The 15,703-nt window shown below is 37.5% G+C and overlaps 1 protein-coding gene across 1 annotated transcript in view; it reads left to right on the top strand.

Moving 5' to 3' along the window:
• LOC111870558 overlaps positions 1-12,864 on the top strand; it is a 53,089-nt gene extending 40,225 nt beyond the window's left edge. The window contains exons 2-5 of the mRNA XM_023862940.2: positions 2,011-2,118; positions 8,136-8,228; positions 10,685-10,838; positions 12,438-12,864. Coding sequence (XP_023718708.1) covers positions 2,015-2,118; positions 8,136-8,228; positions 10,685-10,838; positions 12,438-12,521 — 435 coding nt within the window. The 5' untranslated portion in view covers positions 2,011-2,014 and the 3' untranslated portion in view covers positions 12,522-12,864. The remainder of the gene's footprint in view (positions 1-2,010; positions 2,119-8,135; positions 8,229-10,684; positions 10,839-12,437) is intronic.
• Positions 12,865-15,703: the final 2,839 nt, after the last annotated feature.

Genomic DNA, 15,703 nt, shown 5'->3' with positions numbered 1-15,703 from the left:
CCCCACCAGTCTTTATGAAACTTGCTATGTATATCATGGCACTTGAACCTATCTCAACTTTTTTTTTTCAAATTCGCTTATTAGGGGTGGAGTCCCACTGGGTCCACTCGGCACGGCGGCCACTGATTGGCCTATTGTAGCCTGCCCCGGGTGATTATGAAGATGGAAAATTTGGTGGAATGAAGATTGGCAGGGGAAACCAAATTACCCGGAGAAAACCCGCCCAAGCGCCACTTTGTCCACCACAAATACCACTTGACCAGATCCGGGTTCGAACCCGCGCTGCCGCAGTGGGAAGCCAGCGACTAACCGCTTGAGCTATGGCGCGGCCGTCTCAACGGCTTACCTCATAAATCCCTTCCAACAGTCTGCATGTCTGTGTGTGTGCATCCCTCTATCGTTGCCAGGCAACGGCTTGGTAAAAACGATATCGCTGGAACGAATACACACGCAACAAGGGAATAATTGTTGGGTACGTCGTTTTCTATGCGTTCCGTGTATAATCAAGGAAAGTAGGCTATTTTCCCAAATGTAGGCTTGTCCCGCTTGGGAATTAGGGTCAGATGCCTACCCCTTAAAATTGGAGGACCTGCAAAACAAGGTTCTGCGCACCACTCGAAATTTTCGAAGGTGCACACCGATCCGCGATTTACACACAGCTTTTAATATTCCATATGTATACAAAGTTGTGCAGGAAACAAGGAGAAGTCATACGGAATCATGAGAATGAACATGTTCGCGGTATAGGACAAAGCGAAGCCAGACGTAGATAAGAGGCTTAAACTTGGCGGTGGTCAAGCTTAAGGCCGTTCAAGTGACTCAGCTGCCGTTGTAGCATAAAGTGAGATAGACATGATCTGCTTTGCAAGGCTCGTACTGGCAAAGAACTTGTGTGGAGTGCAAAAGTAAGAGATTCTCAATAGCACGCTATATGTGCGAAATATACATTTGACGAAAGGCCAAGCATATTCATAAGAGACAAACCCTTCTTCTCGTCAGAGAGTATGTTACATAAGGAAAATTACNGTTCTGTTGGGGGGGGGGGATCTGTGGACGTGGTTCTCAAGGGGCTTGACGCCAAGACAAATTGATTCGCGGTAAACCGTCAATCATAAAGTAACGTTGACTTTGTGTTCTTCCCAGATCTTCTTGCTTTAAGTATGTCAAAGGAGGACTACAGCAAGAAACCGATTTGGAGATCTAGGCATGGGAGAAGGGATATATTGAACGTATCTTGATTAAACTTGCTTATGATGGAGTCCAGTGTTGGATTCTTGCAAGCATGGTAATAAGCTTTAGACGACGGGAAATTTGTTGATTAGTTGAGTGACAATCATTTTCTCAAGAGGGACTTTGATCCGTAGAACAACGCTATATTAATATTAGAGTTAATTTTACCGACCACACAACACGTTTTTATTTACTGTCACACTACATGTTTCGACCTCAAGAGGTCATCCTCAGGTGTACGAACACAGTTGCACAATCACACGCAATCACATTCGTTTTTCCACTTATTTTGATCCTGTATCCTGTTCAGGTCCACGCTCAATAATATGTGTCAAGTTCTTCTTATAAAATATAAGTTAAAAATACAAATGTTAAAAGTTAAAATTTAAAATTTAGTTCACTGTAACTAGTTATATTATTACCACTTGGTTAAAAAGTTCATGAATTAAACTTCAACTCATCACATTGACTGCACTTTCACTTTTGAAGGTCTTGTTCTTCCGCGTCCTCTGATGTTGGATCTATTTTGCTAAGATTAAAAATTACGAACACTAATTTTATTGCCGTTATTCCATTTCTACTGACATTATCACAAGATATGTTTAATGCGTACGACATTAATTCAGTAAACACTCAATTGGCTGTAAAGTCTTCCGTGATGTTTTCACTTAAAATATATCATTATATTGTAATTTTTCTTTCGTAATATACTACCTTGCTGGGTGCTTGCTCGCATGTCCCTTTCCGAACAGCAACTTTAAATAATTTATTCTGTTACAGTGCCATGTCCAGAGGATGCGCACCTGTTCTGCCGCTCCTGCTTTCTACCGGCATTCTGTTGTACCTCATTTCGATGGTAGATGCAGTTCCCGGACCTCTTGACTGCAGGTCAGTTCGTTAAATTCTTCGTCTTGGTGATAAAACCTGATATGAGCCCTCGTTTCTATTGTAAAGTCCTTACTGTAAGGCAACCCGTAGGGCTTCTGGAGTGGAGGATCGGACAAACAGCGCCGCTGCCACGAGTTCAGTAGGGCATCCTTGGTTCTTGGTCTACAGTCCACGTGAGAATTCGCCACATCTGCTGTACGAGTAGATGTTGTCTTGTGGAACTCGAAGTTTCATGACCGCGTTCGCAAAACTCTCCCTCGTGATCGCATTCTGAGACAATTTAATTCGGTAAAGAACACAAACCATATCTCTCTACAATCGATTTTAATATTATATTTATGCATCCTGTTGCATTAATATATCTTTTATTTCAAATAATTTCCGTCTGCAATGCAACTTAATATTGTCCCCTTTCCTTCTCTTAAGATGTTTCTGCCGTGCACGGCTGTCATCAGGTGTCTCTAATTCGCTAAAATTGTTGCGCTGTATGGTATGCCTATTTATTTATTCATTTTCCCCTTCCGCCCGTGTTTTTCAAGTAATATTTTCCCCTGAGTTCTAGGATTAAATAGCTCCATTCAACAAACGTTAATTTCCTCCAGTATATTGCAAATTTGTGCTTTAACCATACATACCTGTAAAACAGCTACGACCCCAAAATAGAAACAAAATAATCACGAAATATAAAACGAAGGACTGTAGGAAATCTGACATTCCCGAAGTCAAATGCACAAAGAGAACACTTGGGATTACGGGCATGCGCGTTAAGTGGTAGATAGAACTGGAATGTGCAAGGGCATAGCCAACTGAAATGTCAGTCAAATAATATTCGTAATTAAAAACAAATATTTAGGTCCTGTATTGCCTGTAGGAGTTGTGAAGAGCGATTATACGTAAAACATGTATATTTAAATTATTGGAGAGGTTAGCTGTAGAATCCTGGATGAAGATAAAAAACAAAACCAAATTTGCGGGTCCCCGAGTAGGATACAATGAAAAGGTACAGGTCCGCGCATTCTTAATTTCGCCATTTGATGGAGGCGAATGGCAAACGTCATACTGCGTCATACTCCGGCCGCCTTACCGGAGACCACCTCCTGCGCATTCAAAGTTTAGTTGACGTCACAGGCTGTCTGGACGTGGTGGCGGCCAGGACATAATCCCTGTTACGTCAGGAACCGAAATTGGTCATACAGACCGTAGTTAGTCCTAGAACTCTGGATAATGGTAGGCCTAGTTTTCCGTTTTTAAGAATTTATTGTATTAGGATACTTAGTCTATGTTTCACTTAAATTATAAGATATTTACTACATGGGCCCTTCTTGAGAATCCGCCAGTTGTAGAGCTATTCAAGAATTTCTCAATATTTTATGGAGCCCGAAGGTTCATTACAGTGTTTACAAGAGCCCTCTACTGGTCTCTATCCTGAGCCAGACCAATCTAGACTGTACCACCCCATCTAAGATATATCTAAGATATATTTTAATATTATCCACCCATCAAAGTCTTTGTCTTCCTAGTGGCTTCTTTCCTTCTCGCTTTCTCGCCAAAATCCTATATGCATTCCTATTCTTCCCAAATTGCCCTAGTAAATTATATTAAATCAAAACTACTCGTACACAGGTAATCGTCGTGTCATTTTACAGTACTGTTGGCTATTGCAAAGATGGACATAGGCATGTAATAATAATAATCATTAACCTTGTTTCATTCCGTTACATTCTCTCGTCACAGCCATTCTATGTGCAATACATTACCTGCGTACGTATGTGAGAAGTGATTTAATTCGAGTAATGTCTTTCCCCTTCCTCATATTTCTAGCCCTGTCATCCTGGTTTCTTGCGTCGTCTTGTGTGTTTAATTCCAACGCGTTTACAAGGTACTGTTTTAGTTATGTGGCCTCAGAATTACATACATTGTGCCTTATGATTATCTTAAAACTTTATCTTTTAATTATTATTTGCAGCTTTCATCTTGTTAGTGAAGCTTTTGTGGCGACGGTGTTTACTTTATTAATTTGTGGTTTATTTCACGGCGCTGTCCGTAACCAGGACAATTTAGTGTCGAATGATACGATGATTAATGAACGATGAATTGAAAATGATGTGAAAGTAATAAGTGATGCACTAAATTAAGATGATGTGCCGGTATTATTATGGAAGAGCTGAAGAAAGGAAAGGAAAACCTCAGTCGGTTTAGCTGGTTTCCATCCTGAGGCTACAGATGTGCTTTACTGTTTCGCTCTAAGTGCAAGCATACATTCTGATAAGGTAATTCAGTAGGATTCAGTAGGCTACGTTTATAGAATCGTAAAGCCGCAACAAAACATGCACGTTCCCTTCACGCGCCTCATATCGCAGAGTTATTCCCGTTATTTTCTACGTAATGTATTTCCTCAGTCCTTCACTAAGAAATATAAAGTATGAAGTTCAAAAGAAACATGACAGAACCTTCTCCAATTTTCAGTTAATTATTTCATCTTTATCGATTCGAACATTGGCCTGTTCTATTGTAGGTTTTCTATAAATCCTTATTAAGACGAAAGTTACATCTCCTTAGAAGCAGGATTCTACCATCAGTTCAGCTGTTTCTTCTTGGTATTACACACTGATTTGAGACTTGGTTTCTTCTACTGAAGAGGCATTTCTAAGCCTACATGAAGACATCCTTCAGTACTGCTTGGATGCAGGATAGGGCCATCACAAGAACTCTTCCAGAAGAAGACAACACAGAAAAATAGGGCATCCTTCCATTCACCGAGCGATATTGGATTCGAACCCAGATTCCAGTGTTCCAGCAGCCTTTGACAGCACTGCGATGAAGATCGGCAAATATTTCCACAAAATGCTTCTATTAATATTAAAATTCTATGAAATGGATGTTTCTGAAACGTGTGAGATGGCCTACAGGAATAGGGACCTGTAACGATCTCTTCAACTTGAAGTTTCTGTTTTCGTTAACCTATAATGAGTGCTACTTGTGTTCATAGCGATGTGTTCTCATAACGGTGTTGAAAGTTCAGTAATTTCTTGGAGTAGTTGTTCTTTAGTCGACGTAAGCTTTTAATTAAATTTGAGGCATAAGCTTTACATTCATTGCTACTGAGACCCCAGATAGTCCTTGGAAATCTTGTAACCTGTTTGACTTGGAGATCCTTCCGTTACATCATCACATATATTACCAGAAAGTTGGGTAAAATAGATTAGGTTGACAGTGGGGAAAACTTCCATGACTCTTCTTCAATACATTACGTATGTTCAGAGTACTTGACCTCGTCAAGCGATACTTCTCGACGGTTTAATATTGCCTACAATTTTGATGTCACAAATATTTAAAAGTGGGAATTATCGAATAGGCATGGCATGGGTTATATATAAAATATTTTATAAACAAACATACGTGTATATGGAAAATATATTTGGAACCAGAAGCGAGAAAGTAACAGAATAATGGAGAGAACTTCATAACGAGGAGCTTCAAGATTAGTACTTTTCACCATATATCATTACAATAGGGTAATGGAATCAAGAAAAATAAGATAAGTGGAGCGTGTAGAAGGCAGAGGGAGATGAGAAATATATACAGAATTTTAGTTGAAACCTCTTAAGGGGAAAGAAATCTCGGGAGATTTACTCGTACATATGAGATAATATTAAAGAAGATCTTAAGTACACATGATGCGAGGTTCTGGATTTGATTGATCTGTCTTCGGATAGAGCCCCATACCTGGTTATTTTGAAGACTGTAATAATTTTCTGGTAAAAAAAAAGGAAGGAAATTTCGTGATTATCAAAATGACTATTAGTTTCTCAAGAAAAATTCCTCTCCATGAAGTTTGATAAATGTGAAAAAGAAAACATAATATTTCAATATGAAAACTTGTATATTGCTAAGAATATTTTCTTATTGTGCACTGAGACGGAAGTCGATCGGCAATAGACTAAAATTTCACGGAACAAATTAAAAGCAGTGGAGTAAAATTTTGTTTTGTCCATGAAAAGAAAGAGAAAACAAATACGGAATGAATAAATAGTTGAAAAGAACAACAACTGTGCAATATCTGCATACCTTCATCTTTTAAGTCATAAGACAAACTGTCACACAAACGTACACTGAAAACCCCGTTTGTTTAGTAGTTCATATAACACACACTACAACTGCTGAAAACGGTCAACATCAGGTGATGTACACAAATCGGCCAAATGTAATATATACTTTATCTAGATAAAATAAGAATGCATTAAGTTGGACCCGACTTCAGTTTACAAAGATATACGTATAAAAATGATAATACTGTTACAAATATAAATATTCTCTAATGTATGAATTTATATATTTACAACTTTCAAAGTATGCATCCCGCTGTATGTCTTAACGTACTTTCAAGAGTAACTATAAGACAAAATAGGTACTATCGTATAAACATATTTGTGCAGTTCTTATTGAAACATGTTAGAATTTCTTTTGTCTTCCTCAGGCAATACGGCCTTAAGTTATTGGTTGTGTATTGCCCAATGATGACCTAATAGGAAAAGTCGAAAAATGTCGCAATAAGAACTGCACAAATAAACAAAATATTGATATGATAGTATCTATTTTGTCTTGTTGAGTATTATTGTTATGGTTGTGTTGACTGCCCCATTTGAAAGTACGTTATATATTTACAGTTTAGTTCGATTTTTTAAATCTAATTTAGTTCTTCACGCTTTCATTTTCCCCATTTAGCCTTCGTGTCTGCTCCAAGCTAAATTATAACTTTAAGTTGTACTTTAGTTTATATTCTGCTTTGGGTATTCTGAATACCTTTTTTTAACTATTTTCTCTTGGCGAATACCCGGAGTTTACCCGAAAAATGATGCAGGTGTAACAAGATTTAGAAACTTTGTACATTCAGACTAATACCGGAGCTAGGAATAGATTTATTTTGCTTACTGTTGTGATGTAATATGTGCCTTTGAAGACAAAGGCCAGTTTTGTAAGTTTTGAGGTTTTCACGGCGATGACAATGAAGAAAGTTGTCTTCTGGGTTTAGGCACCGTGTATTCTTCTTTTTGGCCAAAACGAAGAATACACGGTGCCTAAACCCAGAAGACAACTTTCTTCAAAGACCAGTTTGTTGACATAATATTGTGTGATTTGAAGACTTGTCTGCAAATAGCATTTTTATACTGCACAGAGTTAAATAAATGTTATATTTGATTAACATTGCAGTTAAGGGTAAATTTTACTTACTGCTGCTGCTGTAAATGTGTGATTTTCAAGCCAAGGATTGTCATGTTGACGCAGTGTGATGCGTGTGCTTGAAGGCAGTATTTCTGTAGTATAGCTGGAGTATCACTAACAGACAGATTTAACATGATAACCATCCAAATCACGTACTTTGTCTACTTATCTACCTATGGCTCTACAGTCCTTTATTGGACCTTGGTCTCGATTTCAGTTTCTTAATCCTGTACACAGTCAGTAGGACTCCTTGGACGGGGGTCAGCCCGTTGCTAGGCCGCTACTTACATACAGCACAACACAAACACAGAATAAACGCACACAGACATCCATGTCTCGAGTGGAATTCGAACCCACGATCCTAGCGTTCGAGCGAGGCCTAGACCCCTTAGACAGCACGGCCACTGTGATCGGTAATTACGTACTTTCTGATAGTAAAAATCCTAAATGTGACGTCATTATAAACCTGCCAGACAACAGCCCCATCTAGGTGAATCACTTTTCGTATTACGAAAGTAAACACAAACAGAACGCAGTGTTATAAAAAACTACCTTCGTCTACTGGGATATTTCCAATTATTTTCCTTTAAAAATATTTCAAATGTTCATTTTATGTTCAAAGTAGCCACTTCAGATGTTCTTTCAGCGGGAGAATTTACCTACAAATCTTACATACATACAAGCACACAACTTTAAGTTTTGCAGTGCATGTGTATATAGACATCTATATGTACTGTACATTGTAAATATTAAAAACGTGTTTGTTATTATGAGAAAACTTACTCTCTTTGCAGGCGATTCGTTTTCGCGCCCAAATGCAGAGGAGTGGCCGCGAAGAGGGGATTCCCGCCAGCAAATCGAGCAGGTTACCTTCTTGATACAGACAGGTAAGGTATTTAACATCTTTAACGGATATTAATATTTTTTTTTGCGTTTAATCATCAGAAATTAATGATGGACATTCTATTTACTAAACTGCAATTTTTTTTTTACATTTGCACCTATCTTAATATGCATCCGATACTGAACAAATATTTTTGGCATATTCCCAATTAAAAGTTTATAAAATTCGTCTACTAGCTGAGTCATATATTACTAAATTGTTGACCGATTTGCACGAAATATTGTATGAACGATGATATTGGAGACCATCCAAACCTCAAACATTCTAATTTCTTACAGTCTGTAACAAACGCATAGCGGACGCACGAACTTGTGAGGGCGGACAGCACAAGTGCCACGTAATTGTACAAGATCCTGAACTGGCACATAACAGTTTTCGAAAAAAATACTTCTGTAAAATTTGGTATTTTTATAGCATTAAAATATATGTCTCCAGCATGAAAATAGTAATGCTTAACATATTTCAAATTAAAAGCAATAAAGTTTTTTACTCGTGTAGGATTCATTTATCGTTCAATTACATTTATATTACCGAAATGTAAGAGTAAGAACACAAGAGCTGCAGGAGTGGAATTGCTTTCAGTGCACCTTATAACTTGGAATTCCTTGTTCAATTTAAATACTATGACAATTATTTTCTTTGCCAATAAATTTATTACACTCTATAAGTACAGATTTTGTCAGTGTTCGAATGTGCGCTCAAACGAAAAAACCTAACTCGAAGTGATAAATCGTATTTCTCTGACCTGTGAATGTCAGATATACAGTGACGGCAAGAACAGTTGGAAGTTTAGAATAAAGAAAATCCAGAGAGTTTAATTTAACAGAGTATGATCAATCAAAATACGTTTTCAACTCATATAAATCTTTGTGTTTCTTAAGGCTCTCCAGAACAAGGCATTGGCTCTTCCTTTCGAAGAACTAAGAGATGCAGCATTTAAAGTGATAAAACGAAACCGAAAATACTCATATTTAAGTACGATTGGTAATAGCAAAACTTTGACATTTGTACTTTTAGTGATTCAAATACAATGACATCTTTCTGAAATTTCTCTCAGGGATTAGACCTCGACTTTAAACCCAGAATCAATACAGACTGCAGTCGCTTTTATAGAAGGCTACAAGTCCTATCACAAAAAAAAAAAATCATTTATGGACACTAGCTTTTCCATCAGAATCCAAATGCCTAACTTCTGATGGGGGCGCAATTTTACCCCAAATGGACAATCTTATTCGTCCCTCGGGTTACAATTACGGCTCCTAACGAGGTGACACAGCGTAATGGCAAAAATCGGAAGCATTCGGGCTTCTATGTCCCATTTCAATAATTCTTTACCTTCCGCGAACGTTCATGGCAGGTAGGACGTGTCTGCTTTTCCATCCCCGTGTTTCACTTGTCAACTATCTGGCGTATTTGGATTGAATTTCATGTAAGATATTTATGGCAGTTAGGAACTGATTTATCCAAATGTACTTTTTTAATTTGACGATTTACAGCACGACGTCCATCAAAATAACGTTTAAAAATGTGCTCTACCTACAAGAAAACACACTTCATTTCCGTTACAAATATCAGTCTGTTAATGTGTTAATGTTTAAAAACCAACTGGTGTACTACCGCCACCACCACGAATTCACAGACATGTCGTGGGAAGGTACTTTCTCCATCTTCACGGTCAAAGCGTAAAACATGCAAATAATCAGCAAGAAGAAGGCAGCAAGCAGAATACTGAATTTTCACCGAAACGTCGGCAAATTTCTCCGGACTGCACGACATCACATCCCAGAAAATAATACTTTAGCTGGCAGAGGATGTCGCGTGGTCAGCGCAACGAATCACCACGGCCGTTAATTTCGATTTTCTAGACCGGAGCCTCCATTTCCTTGAAACAGCTCATCAATTATGCTCACCATAACACTTCAGAACTATGAACAATCATTACACCACATAAAATAAAGACATCACTTATGACTTCTGCCGTATTCTATCTTCTTCTGGTCAGTTCTCTTCCTGAGGTAGGTTCTGGTGGAACCGTATGGAGATCACCTCCTTCAACAATAGAGTTATCGCTTTCTTCTCTGTTACTGTGCTTTGGAGGTTCATTGCCGTGTGAATGGAAACGCTTCTGTATGTGTTGCCTAGGAATCGACGTGACTCTGTATGCAATGCAGTGCTTCTTCAGTCGTATTCGTTGCTGTGGAAACATGAATACCGAGCTGTTGTCGCCACTATTGCGGCTTTCAGGCGTCATGTAACAGTGTATACCCCCTTTTTTAAATTCATAGTGCAGGATCGTTGCTTTCTAAAAACATAATAATGATTATATATGTAAGTAGACAAAATGTTGTCCTCATATCCCAGCTTGTATAGAAGGAGAACTTATGTTTCTTTTCCTTGCCTTTGGAATTTAGAGTTGATCTTTGCATACTTTATATTCAGGAAAATGGATGGTTTGGAAGAAGTTTTGGGTCTGTATGCAACATCCCAACCTATTGCAGTTCTGCAGCAGAGTGATAACAGAGGTCAGCAAGGACGAGGATTTGCCACAAGAGGGCGTTCTGGTCAGGCGTGGAGCTCTGCTGGTGACCAACAGGTCAGGATCATATTACTAGCCCCATGGTACAAGCCATTCCCTGAGCACAACAAAATCATTGTATATATTAACATAGAAACAGACAGATGACATAGTGTCCCTCCAGACTTTATGTAATGAAAAGATTTGCTCTACAGCAGATCTGTCCTTTCAAAATCCACACTGATAACTTTTTCTGCATGTGGCAAAATTCTCTCACACAGAATATTTGATAACATTTTATAAGCTCTATGCTGAAGATATAATTCTCTACAGTTATTATATGTCATTAGGTATTCTTTCTTAGGTACTGGGCAGATGATGCTTTTGCTATAATCTTAGGTATCTCTTCTATCATCCATATTTGAAGAATGATATGTAGTTTTTAACCACTACTTTACCACCATATTTTAATATATTATTTACTTTTCGAGGTTTATTATTCTTCAGTTTTTCTGCTGCATTTTTAACCCCTTCCATTGTTTGTGGTGGCACTATTATTTCTTCCCCATAGCTGCATATCTGCATAGCACTGTCTGCACTTCACTCTGATTATGGGTGCTTGAATAGGTCTTGGAAGTACTCCTACTATCTCTTTAAGAGCTCTTACTTCTCACTAATAATATATACATCCTCTGTTTTGCATAGTGTTAGTCAAGGTTTACAGTCCTTCCAGATTTTATTCATTTCCTCATAAACTTCCTGGTCTGATTTTCGTTCATTCATATAATTCTGTTTCTTAAACATTATTAAGCTCATATTGCCTTTCTCTTTTATATACTCATATCTTTTCTTAATTTCTTTTTTTCTGCCTGATAATTTTCCATAGAGACTCTGGTGTAACTTCTCTGTTGCATCTTAATATATGGCTTATCCATTTTTTCAGTGTCATGTTGTACAAGCTGTATTTCCTAGCACTTGGGATGTCTTATTCTATTTATTGTTAATGAAGTCATGTGGCTTTGTCAATGCTCTTACATTTTCCTCCAATTTATTTTAATGCTCTCCTGTTTTCTCTGGTATTTTTAATTTTCATCAGTCATATTTAGCCACTTTACCCGTTTCATCTTTTTAATATTAGATATTCTGAAGACCTTCATTATATAATATCCTCCATTCTCATTTAAATACCAAGCAGGTGAGCACAATGTTAATGCTTTAAACTTATATTTGGGAGGTTATCAGTTTAAACTTCTTTGAAATACCGGTTATTTTAAGCGAGGTATTCTGTGGCTGTTCTGTATGTTCAAATGAAAACCAGGATAGGACATTGAAACAGTTCATGCCTGCCTCCCAACTTCTTGCTTATAATTCAGTCTCATCTGATATTATGTAATGTTTACAGTTGAAATATATAATGTAAGGATCAACAATCTCCATTTACTTGAACTCTTCTACATCAAAATGTTTTCTTAACCTCTTTCTGTTCAGACACAACAAATCTCAGGTCCTCCTAATACAGATCTATGTCATTATGTAGAAGAGAATTTTAAATTTTACTTCAGCAAACTATGAAAAGCTAAAATAATTAGAACAGCAGTAAATAATTTGTAGATTGATTTTAAGTTACAGATGATAACGAAATGAGTATTAAAATGCATTGTTTTGCTCTGTCCACAGGGTTTGAAGACAGATACATTTTATGACTGGTATCTCAGCAACAGGAAACGAACTAGGGATAATGATGTTACGTATGACTACTAGTGTAACTCTCTCCTCCACAGCAGACTCTTTGTGTTTCACTATGTCCATTCTGTTAAATAAAAAATACACAGGAAGAAAAAGTGTTTCTGTTCGGTTACTAATAGACACATCCAATGACACTGAATTTGCATTCTGCTGTCACTGTTGACTAAATAGCCCTTATATATGTTAGACATCCTCGCAAGTGTTGCTCTATTGCTTATGCAGTTCTATTTAATATGTCATAAACCATAGGTATAACAGTCAATCTATTTCCTGTTTTGTTTCATAGAATAGAAATATCTTGTAAGCACTTCTTGAAATAAAAACTATGTGAAATGTCAAAATTTTATTATAGCCTGATCATTATAGTGCCTCCAGGGTTTAGAATAAGTCTGTTACCTTTTATGGAATTACAACTGTGTTGTAGCATACAACAGCATAATGCATACTGTGTACTTGTGGTCTCAGTACAGTACTCATCATAATTAAAGAAAATGGTCAGTGCACAGGCGTACTAACACAGAAAAATCAATACTTCACATTCATTCACAATCTTTTGTAATATCCTGAGCTATGTGAATCATGGGACTTCGCATTGCTACTATATGTCAGATTGTTACTTTTAGTGAGTAAGTGTGTTTAAAGGCATAACAATATTTAGCAATAAAAATACTTTATGGGTACTGAGAGTGCAGAACCTCTGAGTGAATGCATAACTGTGAACCGGTTCCATTACTTTTCTACAGAAGAAATTTATTTGCATTACAGGAATAGAACGCATTAACATAGTTGGTTGAGGCACTATGCTACAAGCTGGAAGGTTGTGGGATCGAATCCCAATGAGGTGGATTTTTTCAATTTACCTAATCCTTCCAGCCTCACCATGGCCCTGGGATCGACTCAGCCTCTAACAGAAATGAGTACCAGGAATATTCTTGGGGATAAAGAGCGGCCAGCACATAAGGCTGACAACCTTACCGCCATCTCTGAGCCGACTGTCTAGAAAATGTGGCAACCTTAACATCTCACAACCCTATGGGCCTCCATGGCCTCTTACAAGGATACATTTACTTTTACTTTACAGGAATGAAGGGGGCACACAGTAGTGTAGTTGGTTGAGGCACTATGCTACAAGCTGGAAAATCATGGGTCACTGTTGGGTGGCAGCAAGGATGGTGATATGGTCACAGTCATACCAGTCAGAATTCATAGTTGCCCATCTGGTGGGTAGCTGATAATTGTGAGGCCATAAGGATTTTAATACAGTACAAGTGAAACCAATCAGTATTTGATACCTGTATCACCAGCTCTCTCCCATAAATTTCAGTTAGATATAATTTTTTTCATGTGAAAATAAAGTTTGTAAGATGTACACGCTAGTGGATATTTCAAAATGGAAGGGACATGACCCAAGAATGAGATTTTGCATAAAAGAGATATGAAATTTAGCTTTCTAAAGGAGTTAAAGTTAAGTCAGACATGGAGAATATTGGGCTGCTGAAGATTTTGCAATATTTCAACCTATTCTTTCTCAGCATGACAAATTGCCACTCAACCATCATCATGTTTGAATCCTATGTTAGACAAGATTGGAAAGGGTGTGCTCAACATCATAACAGCCAGTATTTCCCTATGGCATTTTTTTGTAATTCATTAAGCTTGCTTTTGGTCTGATGTCCGTTTACGGTCCTAAGTAGAATGCAGTTGATTCTGAGACGGTATGACTGAAAATTTGAACTGCCTAATATAAATGATCGTAGGTAACAGAGAGATGACTAATAGATATACCTTGAAGAAGCACATTTGTTTTTATTTTGAAAATAACACCAGTTCCTGTGCAGTAACAAGAAAGGGGCAACTACATGTATACCTCTGATACCCACTTCACATCTGGATGTTTTGCTGATTTTATTCATAAAAAAGAATTGATCATAGGACTTTGAGTAATTACAGATAAACAGGTAAGAGGTAATGTAAAGATTTCCTTATGATTAATTAATTAAACACTATGCTATGAAGACATATCAGGGAATAAAGGTAGAGCTCCACTGTTCATGACCTTTGCACTTGAAGGAGGTGAGTGATCAGATTCAAGCCCCAGCTGCTTTACCCCAGGAAAACTGCACCTAGTAACTATTGTTTAGGAGGTTGGGTGGGCCCCAGGGCTAGTCTGGATCCTATAGAGGTAAAAATCTTACCCCTGCTGGGAATCAAACCCTGGCTGTCCAGCCCGTAGCCTTTCACTATACCAACTGAGCTATCCTGCTAACAAATGTTTCAAAGATACCACAGTAATTCTACTGAGCAGTGGTAATGTATCTTGACTTGAATCTGTTAGGAAACTAGTTTGAATCTCACCCAAGGTACTGGCAATATCAATAGGTCCTTTTCTGTTTTCCTCAGTCTCTTCCAGGCTAGCTTAATCTTCAAACACATCTTCACATATTGGAAGATATTATTTAGTGCAGCCTTTATATCAAAATCAATTTAGTAGAAAAGTTTTATTTGTTTTCAGACATATAACTTTAATAAAAAAAGATCAAAGCAATATGATAGTTTTCTTACACTGTACAGTGAACTGCTGTAATCTGTAGCACAATTAAAAACTTATCAAATGCCAGTGTTGTAATTTGACTGTCTTCTAATAAGTGTGCCTCTTCTGCAGTTTTTATTGTGTAGATTAACTCATTATTTTAAATGATATAAGCAATCAACACAATATAAATTAATTAAAACCAAGTTCTGTGGTTTTAGTCTGCAAGCGAACTATACCAACTGAGTGACCAATATAAATTAATTACAGAACTTAATTATGTGTTACACAAAATTGCAACCCTTCAGGTCTTTCTTTCCTGCCTTCCTTCAACTGATGTGATATGGGGCATATAATTGGACTATCAAATCTGCCTGAAGCATAAACAAGTATGGTAGGTCTGATGTAATGTCTGTTGGTGCTAACTCCATGTACCTTTTGAAGTTTTCAACGTTTGTAGAAGTCTACTGCTATCTTATAAGTTTCAATCCTGAAGACAGGTAAGTAAGTCACTTCAAATGTTACAAGCTTTTTCATATATCAAATTTAGAAACCATGAAATCTAAAATCATGAGCTCTATCACCTACCATGGTGACTGATCTCATAACAAAGCCTTTGGCATTCCTCTCCACCTCTCCATTAGCACTCTTACATGTGTCCACTCTT

This window comes from Cryptotermes secundus, unplaced genomic scaffold (genome assembly GCF_002891405.2).
Source record: "Cryptotermes secundus unplaced genomic scaffold, Csec_1.0 scaffold117, whole genome shotgun sequence".
NCBI lineage: Eukaryota > Metazoa > Arthropoda > Insecta > Blattodea > Kalotermitidae > Cryptotermes > Cryptotermes secundus.
Note: the sequence above shows the minus strand (reverse complement) of the source record. Positions and strands in the feature narration are given on the sequence as shown.